Below are 11,014 nucleotides of genomic sequence, written 5' to 3' on the forward strand. Positions count from 1 at the left end.
ATATTACATTCAATTCAAACCATTAATAATAAAACATTATTCACCTATAAAATTATAAATTACTAATAAAAAATTAAAAAAATAACAGCACAAAAAAATATATATGTATTAATTGAAAAATCTATTAAACTAAAAAGCGTGTGAAATTGAGATGCTAAAAGAAGCGCATCTAACGTCAAATAAAATATATGTACTTATATTACTTGTATGGATTAAACGATTGTACGTAGAGAATTATTCATATGATAATAGTTGAATTCATAATATTTATAGGGTATAAAAAGTGAATTTGTTGAGCATTTAATTGACTTGACTATTAAAATAATACGATATAATTTAACAGTTAAATTAATAAATTTATAGAGTATAAAAAGTTAATTTCACCGTGTAAGTCAATATTCGATTTCTTGCTGTATTTTTATTTTTATTTAAAAATTTATTGTTGAATAATAAATGATTGAATATATAAGATAAAATTTAAATTTTTAATATTTATTTAAATAGATTAATAAATTAATTACTAAATTAATTCTCTTAAATTTTTTTATTTAAAAATATAAAGTGTGATTTTTATTATTAATTTCATAATTAAATTAAGAAAAAATATGAAAACAAAAATATTAAAAAATAAAAAATTATATTTTATTTTTTTAATTAAAAGAAAATTGAAAGAATTTATTTTCATAAGATCGGCATTGCGATAAAGATGAGGGTAAGAGGTATTGTGCATGCAAAGCACATAGATGACACGTGTCATGACTGGCGTATGATTAGGAAACTTATTTATCGGAAATAGTGGTATTTTGTCATTGACTCGGTCCCCACCGAAAGCCTTCGCCCTTCTTCCGCTGACGCGTATGCAACGCAACGCCCCCCAACTATTTTTATCATATTATTTCTCATCACTATCTTTTCATTATTCACCTAAACGCCCTTTCACCTCCAAATCAATCCATCACCAAAACCATATTATTATTTAATTAATTAATCAATCCTTAATTAACATATATAGTCAATTCATTTTCTATTTCCAACAGACTTTTCATTCTTGGTTTGATACCCGTTAACCCCAAGATTTTTATTTTCTAATCTTTGGAAAAAAATGTGCAACCAACTTTGAAGAAGATTAATAATAAGGTTGATTTATATGATTATGATATACTATGTTTGAATGTCTCAATTGTTGAACAACAAGACAATGGGTTTGTTTGAGCTAAAATCAAACAGAAAACCACTTTCTCTCTCTTTGTCATGACATTTCTCTTCCTCCTCTTCTCTTCCCTTCCTAAGGTATTCATTCTCTTTCTTCAGCAATTTCTTCCGAATTCTAATCTTTTCCAACCTTGGATCACATTATCTTTGTGCTTTGCAACCATCAACAAGATCTATGTACAAAGCTTCTAGCTTTTTATGTTGTTGCAAAATTTTGTCAACTCTCTTTAAAATTTAAAGTAATTGAATAAGTGTGTGTTCCCTTTGTGCTGGTTCTCGAAATGACCTCACTAATGTTTTTATGAATTATGATCACTTGGAACAATTTGCAGGAAAGAATACTCGATAGGGTTATTATTTCTTCATATTCTCCTACTCCTCCTATTTGGGTTCCCTGAATATTCAAGTTGCAATATGGGGTATCTCAATTCAGGTGTGTCCTCTTCAAGCCAAGTTCATGCTGCAGATGATGCACCTGCCAGTGGAGGTGGTCTCAGGTTAACTTCTTTCTCATTTGCATATCTATCTTTCTACAGATTTATCATATGCTCAAATATATCTCCCTCTTTTGTTTTTTTGACTCATGAAGCATGTTTATTGAGATTATAATGTATTCATTTGCCACAAAATATCCATCTTATGTGTTCTTTCACAAAATATTGATTTGTATTCTTTGTTATTGATCTTTATTTGCTAAATTATAAAGTTTGCCTTTCTGTTAACTTGAATATTTTGTCATGTCTGTTCTCAGCTGGGCCTGAGGATGTGTATTCTTGCATAACAAATTAATTAGATTTTGTGTTTAATACTATTCTTATTATTAATAATATTATATATGATCCATGGGTATTCATTCATTAGTAAAGCTTCAATTTCGTTGACATGAAAGGAAATGATAGAGTTTGTAATTGCCTTTAAAAAGATGGTTGTGATTTGTGACATGATTTGGTATGGTTGGTGTCTACAGTCATAATGGCAAATTCAGTTATGGATATGCTAGCTGCGCCGGAAAGAGGTCTTCAATGGAAGACTTTTATGAAACAAGAGTTGATGGTGTGGATGGTGAAATCGTTGGCCTTTTCGGAGTTTTTGATGGTATATTTTTCATCCTTCTTCTGGTTGTACCCCAGAACCTAACATTGGCTTTATATAACTAATGATTGGTTCTATACTTTATAAACTCAAAAACTTGAAAGTAAGTAGCAGCAAGTTTATTGTTTATAACTCTTTTCTTCAGGTCATGGTGGTGTTCGTGCTGCTGAGTATGTCAAGAAAAACCTGTTTAGTAATTTGATCAGTCATCCAAAATTCATATCCGACACTAAATCTGCGATAGGTATCCTATCCATCATGATATCTGATGTTCTGTGTTTGCTAAAATCCTGAGATTAACCATGATTTCTTTGCCCCAAACTTCTCTTTTTCGCAGCTGATGCGTACAACCATACCGACTCAGAATTTCTGAAATCCGAAAATACTCATAACAGAGATGCTGGCTCAACTGCTTCTACTGCAATTCTAGTTGGTGACCGTTTGCTTGTTGCAAATGTTGGGGACTCCAGAGCTGTTATATGCAGGGGTGGTAATGGTAAGGCTTCTATATTGTATTTCTTACATGCAGTGGATTACTTAATAATCAAACTTATAAAATTGATGCGTGATACTTAATAATTCCATTATAATTGTGGTTTCCTCTAGCCATTGCTGTTTCTCGAGATCACAAGCCAGACCAAACTGATGAGAGACAAAGGATTGAAGATGCAGGGGGCTTTGTTATGTGGGCTGGTATTATAGTTACTTTTCTTAATTTAGTTTAAAATATCTCATATCATTTCTCACTAATGTTACTTAATGTCATATTTACAGGAACTTGGAGAGTTGGTGGTGTTCTCGCCGTTTCTCGTGCATTTGGAGATAGGCTCCTGAAGCAGTATGTTGTTGCTGATCCAGAAATCAAGGTTTGGGTCCGATGTACTCAGTGATCTATTATTGGATAGTTCATTTGGCCAATCTATCTTTAATTTCCTTTATAGTTCTTTTAGTCTCATTCGCGTTTCAATTTCTTTTAAAAGTGAGTTGAAGATGGATATTACTAGCATGTGTAGCATCTATATGCTTTTCACCATTACTGAGTGTGTGAATTTATTAAGTATGCATAAAGGTTTTATTGTTTGCACATTGTGTGTGGGGTGACACAACTTTGTTTTCTTTTGTGTTAAGATTTAGGGTTTTCTCTGAGATTAGTATGCTACTAACAAATAATCATCATGGATACGTTGGTAATGTCTCTTTAAGGGAAAAGAGATATTGTGAATTCTGAATAATAATCTTTATTTTGGTTGAAATGGACTTAATGATCTTGCAGGAAGAAAAGGTCGACAGCTCGCTCGAGTTTCTTATATTGGCAAGTGATGGCCTATGGGATGTTGTCTCAAATGAGGTTTGCAATGATCACTATCTCTTTCGCTTCTCTTTGATAAGAAATAGCTCATTTCTCTCATAGCAAGTTAACAACTAACGAAATGCTTTTTCTGTTCATGTTAATGTCACTGTGAACTTTAATACATAACTACACCAATGTGAAACATCCCGCATTAACGCAGGATCTAGGAAAGGGCCATATGCAAAGGGTGTAATATAGGCAGTCTAACATAATAATTACATCATTGATCGAGGTGACACGGAGAAAAACTCGATCGTTGCTCCAAGGCTCCCCTTTGTGTAACTAGACCAGTGTATTTAGATAAAACTGGAATACCAAGTTTTCATAGTGACAAATATAAAGAAACAAAGAACATTGGTTGCGAAAATAAGTGAAGTCAAATGCATCAAAAGTCTTATTACATTCTTGTTTTGTTTGTTCAGGAAGCTGTGGCTATGGTGAAACCAATAGAGGATGCAGAGGAGGCAGCAAAGAAATTGTTGAAAGAAGCAATTCAGAGAGGAAGTGCTGACAATATCACTTGTGTTGTTGTTCGTTTCTTGATGGACCAAGGTGGTGCTTCTGCCTCTTCTAATGATACCACCACCTCTGCCAATTCTGTTACCCCGTCTCTGTAAGCTCCCTCTCTATATATATGTCACCCTGTATCAGTGTACCATGCAAGAATAGGAAACAGCTTCAAATTCCTTATGCTTCTCTCTGTCTCACAGTCTCTCTTACTATATGTAGCTAGTTTAAAGAAAAGTGTGACCATGGAATGTAGTGCTAATTTCAATTTATGCATGTAATGTAACCATGGTTCTTTTAGTCCATTTATTTTCTTAGTGTTAGCCATGGCTTGTTACAAAAATGTAATATTATATTATATGGGAAAAACGGATCTTTTCATCTTTTCTTTTTCTTTTTTTTTTGTTACCCCTCTTAATTATTTTTTGTAAATGAAGAGTATGCTTGGTGGCTGTATATAACACTGAACGATTTTGTAATAAGCAATGCTAGGAGGTCAGCAACATTTGTGATTGGTAGTCATCAACTAACCATCAATGATGATTTGATGGTGTGAGATTGGTGTGAGATTTTATCCAAGAGGTAATGACCAATTCGGTACCCGAAAGATTCAAACGCTGACATTTTGGTACCCAACTATTGATATTGACAAAAAGGTACCTGAACGATTTAAAATTTTGCCAAGCGTGTCCAAGAGCTTGCCGGAACATAGCTCCGGTGAGTACGATGCTTACGTGGTGGGCGGTTTTTGCTGACAAGGCTAGTGTTATATTAGATGGAATTTGTAATTTTAATTATGCTTATCCTACTTGGAAAATAAACTAAACCTAATTTGAACATTAGTTTTCCCCCAATTTTGCCCTAAAACCCAATTAGCTCTCCTTGCTCTCTCGTAGAGCACAATCCCAATCTGAAAGATGCAAGTAGCTAGGGCTCGTGGAATAGGTGGAACCGTGAGAAAGCACTCATCCGTAGCCTTCGACGTTGATGGTGGTTCTGGAGTTGGTAGTAAACTATACGATGGGTGTTGCTTTTGTCCCCTTCCGGTGGTTCCGTTGAAGTCGAAGACAAGTAGCAACCCTGATAGATGGTTTCTACGTTGCCCTCTGTGGAAGGTAAGGTTAAAATGTTGATGTTACGTGAGGAAATGATGCATTCTTCCTGGATTTATTTTCTCCACTTTTCAGATTTACTTTCCGATCTTCTCTGATTCATGAAATTTTTGTGCCATGCTAGAACACACAAAGACGTTGTGGGTATTTTCAATGGTTGGATGAAATTGAAGAGCAATGTGTGGAAGGAGAAGTGTCTTCGGAGAATAGCAACATGGTGGGTATAGCTGACCCAAAAAATAAAATCAGAATGAACCAGGAGTGTAGTGATGGCCGAGAAAGGGATAGGATGATGATGGTGTTTCCTGTGCTTAATGACATGAAGGAGCAACTGAAGAGGGTTGAGTTCTTGTTGATTGTTATCTGTGTATTGCTTGGGTTAAATCTGGTTTTGAGTCTGCTGTGTATGGCTAAGTAGGAAGACAATGGTCAAATTTAAGATTTTAGGAATGAAATTTTGTGTATTTGTAATGTTATCCTAATTGTAATTGAGATGAATTAATGGATGCACTCTTGTTAGTCTTCTGTAACTGAGTTATTGCTTTTGAATTTTGAGCAAGCCAAATATAAGATAGGTTAGCCATTGATGAAAAAATGGCATAAACGGAAGCTGTATAAAAACACCTGTCTCATAGCATAAAAACATAATCCATAAATATCCAGAGTAACATAACTCAGACCCAAAATAACAAAAGTTTTGCCCCAAAAAACTGTCATGGCATAATGACAATAATGTTGATAACAAGTAACACTAAATCAGGTCCAACATGGAACTAAAAACTAAACATGCCATAATGGCATTTACTTGCATAGTATCTACATCAGGTCCAACATGGAACTACTAAAAACAAAATGAAAACCCAAGAAAGAAAGCTGTCACTTCTTGATGCTTGCTGAAGGCTTTTTCTTCTTCAAGGATGGGGTGGGCATGAAGCCTGTGAACCTGCTCTGTGTGGCTGGACTTGCTGCTGCCATGGTTTCTCTAGTCACAGTTGGTGGCCTAGAGGATGCTAAATTTTGGGCTTGCAGAGTGGGCCTACCCAAAGGACCTTGTGGCATTGAGCCAGGCCCAGTACTTGGTCCTGCAGCATTGGTTGGGATCTGACAATTAGACCCAGCATCATGGCTGGCAACCCTAGTTTGAGGTGCTGTTGAGGTTGGGGGTCTTCCTCTTCGAATGGTCCTGCCCCTGCCTCTTGCTGGTGGTATTGGTGGTGCTGGCTCTACTGGCCTTGCTGCCACTGGAGGTGCTGGTCCTGAGCTGGTTGCTGGTGTAGTGGCTGCATTAGGGGGTGTAGCAGTTGTTGTGGTAGACAAATCAACCTCAGTGTTCTGTATGAGTTGAGTGATTAGTTTAGGGTGGGGCTTTCTCAGTTCCAGGTGCAACATTTTGGAAAAGAACAAGGTTTGAATTAAAATACAAAAGTTTACCTCATCAGGTTGACTCTGTGGGTGGTTTTGAGTGAGGTTTTCCTCATCTCCAACATGTGCAGCATGTGCAGCCTCCATGGTCTCCTCCCAGTTAGCTTCTTGCTCTCTAGCTTCATCCTCATCAATTCCTTCTTCTTGAGCTGCTGCTCCGTTTGATCTCTCAGGGCAAGTCCTACTATTATGTCCAACCTTGCAGCCAGGCAATAAATAAATTAAATCAGTATTCAAACAGTTTATGTATGATTGAATGATATTATGTAAGTAGATAGTAGAGAATAAACTTGATTCACTTACTCTCTTGCAGGTTTGACATGTTATTTGGCCATATCTTCTCTTGGCATGGTATTGGCTCCCAGAGTCTTGCTCGCTGCTGTCCTTCTTCCTTTTCTTGGAAGGTCTGCCAATAGGCCTCTTGTATGGAGGAGGCAGACAAGGCAACCCTTCATGGTGCTCCCAATATTCTTGGCTTGGTATGCTGTTAATGTGAAACTGGTAAGTCCTGTTGTATGCCTCGATGGTGAGCTTGTGATGGACATAGTCTTTGGGCTTCTCATTCTTCCTCTGGATTGCTGCAATACCATGACAGCATGGTAGTCCAGTCAGCTGCCATTTTCTGCAGGAACATGTCCTCTCTCTTGTGTTCACCCTGACTCTGTGTTGCCACTTTCTGACTTCAAATTCGTTATGTTCATCATCACCACACCACTGTGCCTCCCAGTAGTTAGCTTGTTTTTTTTCCTTCTCTAATCTACTCACTTGTATAGGGGCTATAAGTCCAGTGTAAGCCATCAGTGCGTCCTTGTGAGTTGCCATCGTCTTCATGATATAGAATCTGAGCTCCTCAAGCATTGTCAGTATGCTTTTCCCCCGCAGACCCACGATTGTTGAGTTAAACGATTCACAGTTGTTGCTAGTCAAGCTATCAACCTTTGGCCACTCAGAAAACTTGCTCCTTGACCACTGTTCTTGCTCAAATTTATCCAAATACTCCCATGCCTGTTTATTGATCCTTTTCACATTAGCCATTGCATCCTTGAATTCTTGATCAGTAGTTGCTTTTGCACATTGCCAGAATGCTCCCTTAAGCTCCTTATCCTTCCATCGTTTGTTCAGATTTCTCCACATATGCATACAACAAAATCTGTGCTTCACACCTGGCATCACATCCTGTAATGCTGGTATCAATCCCTGCATTCATGGGTAAATTCAGTAGTTAACATTAATACACTAAAGTTACTCAAGTAGGAATATAAGAACAATAATGATTGGATACTCTTCATATTACCTTCTGCTGGTCAGACATGAACACCCAGCCATTCTCATTATAGTCCCCTATGTCAGTATGTAACTCCTCGAGAAAGAATCTCCAATTTTTCCGAGTTTCTGCATCGACAACACCGTATGCAATTGGAAATAGCTGGTTATTCGCGTCCTGACCTACTGCTGTTAGTAACTGCCCTCCAAAGTAGCCTTTCAGAAACGTACCATCCAACGCTATGAACGGTCTGCACCCTGCTTTAAATCCCTGCTTGCAAGCAGCCAAACACACATACAAGTTCCTAAATCTTGGCAACCCTTCCTGCTGTGGAGTTGTCCCCATGTTGGCTCTTGACCCAGGATTAGCCTTGATGATCTCATTCAGATAGTCTCTAAGTCTCAGGTATTGATCCTTTTCTGTTCCTTCAATAACATCTTTGGCCTTATCCATAGCCCTGTACATCATCCTCTCATTAACTGAGATGTCATACTCCACCTTAAACCACTCCTGTGCCTCCCTTTGTAACATGTTAGGATGGATTCTGAGTTTAGGCACAAGCTCTTCAGCTACCCAAGCACAACTCACTGACTTACTCTTGTTGCTTCTCGGACACGTATGCTCATCCACAAATGTTTTAATCTGAAACGAGGCTGGATAGTTGGTCCTAGAACAGTAACACAACCAAGGGCAGTCGGGGTCATAGCAAATCACCCTGCACCTCTTCCTCTCATTCCTAAGATAGAAAACCTGTCTCCCAATCTGTATGTTGTACTTTTGAACCGCTGCTTTAAAGTGTTCCATGGTCTCAAACTCCATGTTCAACTCCAGAGTAATTTTCCCAAAGGGTGTGTTCGGGTTATGTTGAGGAAAAACAGGTTCATCTTCATCATCAGATCCAGGTGGGCTATACAGTTCATCAGATTCGTATTGGTACATCTCAGGTCCCATCTCTCCATCTGCTCTGTTTGGGTTAGGCACCTCTACCCTTGGTGCTTCATCATCCTTTCCAGGTACAATCCTCTGCCCAGATGGTTGAGGCCTAGGATGATTTCTCCTTGAATTTGTCCTCTCCTTTCTTTGTGTTTCTGTTTCTGGTAAAACATCAGGTGATACTTGTCAGCCATCATGCAATATTTATCAAAAAAGGCTGTAACAAAACAGATATAATATGTTTACCTGCTGCATTTTCTGTAGCTGTTTCCTCTGCCCTCAACTCATCCACCACTGGTTCTTCAAGGTTAACACCTTCATTGGCAACATGTGTATCATAATCATTTAATTCATAAAACCAATACTTATCCAAAAATGCTATAAGTAAAAAAACCTAATATTTTTACCTCCTGCATTCTGAGTAGCTGCTTCCTCTGCCCTCATCTCATCCACCAATGGTTCTTCATTGTTAGCACCTTCATTGCCAACATGTGCATCATCATCATTCCTCTCATGTGTTTGTTCATTTACTATTTCAGCTTCTAGAGGATCACCTTCAGGCTGTTCAGATTCAGCAGCTCTCCTTTCTTGTGATAAACCACTGGGTGGTGGTCTTGGATGCCTCTTTCTCACCCTCTTAACAACTTTTTCTGGAGCTGCAGGCTGCTCAGTCTCCTTATCTCCATTCCCGTGATTCACATCTTCATTCATAACAGCACCCTCTCTGGCCTCCGACTCGTTAACATCAACACCCTTCTCAGTCACAACTTCATTCAAAGTCTCCTTCACAACAACTGCTATATCCTTACTCAACTGATTAACCTCGCCAGTTTCCTCACTCACAACTTCAGTTTCTCTCTCATCATCGGGTGGATTGACCTCAACCACACTCTCACTGCTACCAGAAGACACCACATCATCATCAATGATTTCAGGGTTGGCATCAATAGGGTGATCAAAGTAGAGATGGACAGTATTGTCGTTTTTAATTGCACTCTCACACATCCTCATCACTTCAGCATCTGTCCTCAGTACTCTAAGACCCTGACATAATTCGAAACCAGGTTCTAGCCAATATGCCTCACTATATCCAGGGTAACCCAGGTCTAAAAACAACCCCTCAACAAAAAATAAGTTACATGTCTCCACATTAACCCTGTGTATCTCAGTGACTAAACCCCCTTCGTATATCACATTCCCATCTCTAACCTTTTTCAAGCAACCCATGTGATGATACACAAACGTAACTAAACGATCCATCTAAGAAATAGTAGAGAGAAGATATAATGAATAAACAGGATGTCACCAGCACACGCACAACACCAGAAGAAAAACAAAGAACATGAAGCAGAACGTACCTCTTCGTAGGGTTGCTCCTTGCCAACAATGGTGATCCCACGATGCCACTTGAGAACCCTTACCCTTGATTCGACAATGCGTATCGTCTTCTATCCTTCTTCTTCTTCGCGCCAAGCTTCGAGAGCAACGTCTCTCCCTCTCTACGTGACCTTTGATTTTCGCTAGTGACACAATAACCACAGTAACTCAGTAACTAGTAACTTGGTATATGCTAATTGGGTTTTAGGGCAAAATTGGGGGAAAACTAATGTTCAAATTAGGTTTAGTTTATTTTCCAAGTAGGATAAGCATAATTAAAATTACAAATTCCATCTAATATAACACTAGCCTTGTCAGCAAAAACCGCCCACCACGTAAGCATCGTACTCACCGGAGCTATGTTCCGGCAAGCTCTTGGACACGCTTGGCAAAATTTTAAATCGTTCAGGTACCTTTTTGTCAATATCAATAGTTGGGTACCAAAATGTCAGCGTTTGAATCTTTCGGGTACCGAATTGGTCATTACCTCTTTGCAGAAGTCTTAGAAAATCAATCCAATGGTTCACCTTTCTCTGCTGGTTACATGCTGGCCAAAATGCAATAAAATTGCTGGTCCTCTAGAAATTTTTTGTAATATCTAACCATATTTTTATCCGAAGAAAATATGGTAAAAATGCAAAAAAAAAAATTTGATTTTTGTAATATTTTTTAAATATTAAAATTATATAGTCGCTGTAATTAGTAATTACCACGATAATAGTAGTCATCCATAAGTTGATTGAA

At 37.9% G+C, this 11,014-nt stretch overlaps 2 protein-coding genes across 2 annotated transcripts; both read left to right on the forward strand.

The window, feature by feature from the left end:
• The first annotated feature begins 1,047 nt into the window (after nt 1-1,047).
• On the forward strand, nt 1,048-4,548 carry LOC107470580 (probable protein phosphatase 2C 59). Its single transcript, XM_016089979.3, has 9 exons — nt 1,048-1,290; nt 1,545-1,709; nt 2,180-2,307; nt 2,450-2,548; nt 2,642-2,800; nt 2,911-2,997; nt 3,079-3,170; nt 3,578-3,652; nt 4,078-4,548. The coding sequence occupies exons 2-9, from the start codon at nt 1,627-1,629 to the stop codon at nt 4,270-4,272; spliced, it is 918 nt and encodes a 305-aa protein (XP_015945465.1). The 5' UTR covers nt 1,048-1,290; nt 1,545-1,626; the 3' UTR covers nt 4,273-4,548.
• A 127-nt stretch (nt 4,549-4,675) lies between these two features.
• LOC107470535 (uncharacterized) lies at nt 4,676-5,719 on the forward strand. The gene is made up of 2 exons (XM_016089932.3): nt 4,676-5,277; nt 5,399-5,719. The coding sequence occupies exons 1-2, from the start codon at nt 5,080-5,082 to the stop codon at nt 5,690-5,692; spliced, it is 492 nt and encodes a 163-aa protein (XP_015945418.1). The 5' UTR covers nt 4,676-5,079; the 3' UTR covers nt 5,693-5,719.
• Nucleotides 5,720-11,014: the final 5,295 nt, after the last annotated feature.

The sequence above is a fragment of the Arachis duranensis genome, chromosome 10 (assembly GCF_000817695.3).
Source record: "Arachis duranensis cultivar V14167 chromosome 10, aradu.V14167.gnm2.J7QH, whole genome shotgun sequence".
Classification (NCBI taxonomy): domain Eukaryota; kingdom Viridiplantae; phylum Streptophyta; class Magnoliopsida; order Fabales; family Fabaceae; genus Arachis; species Arachis duranensis.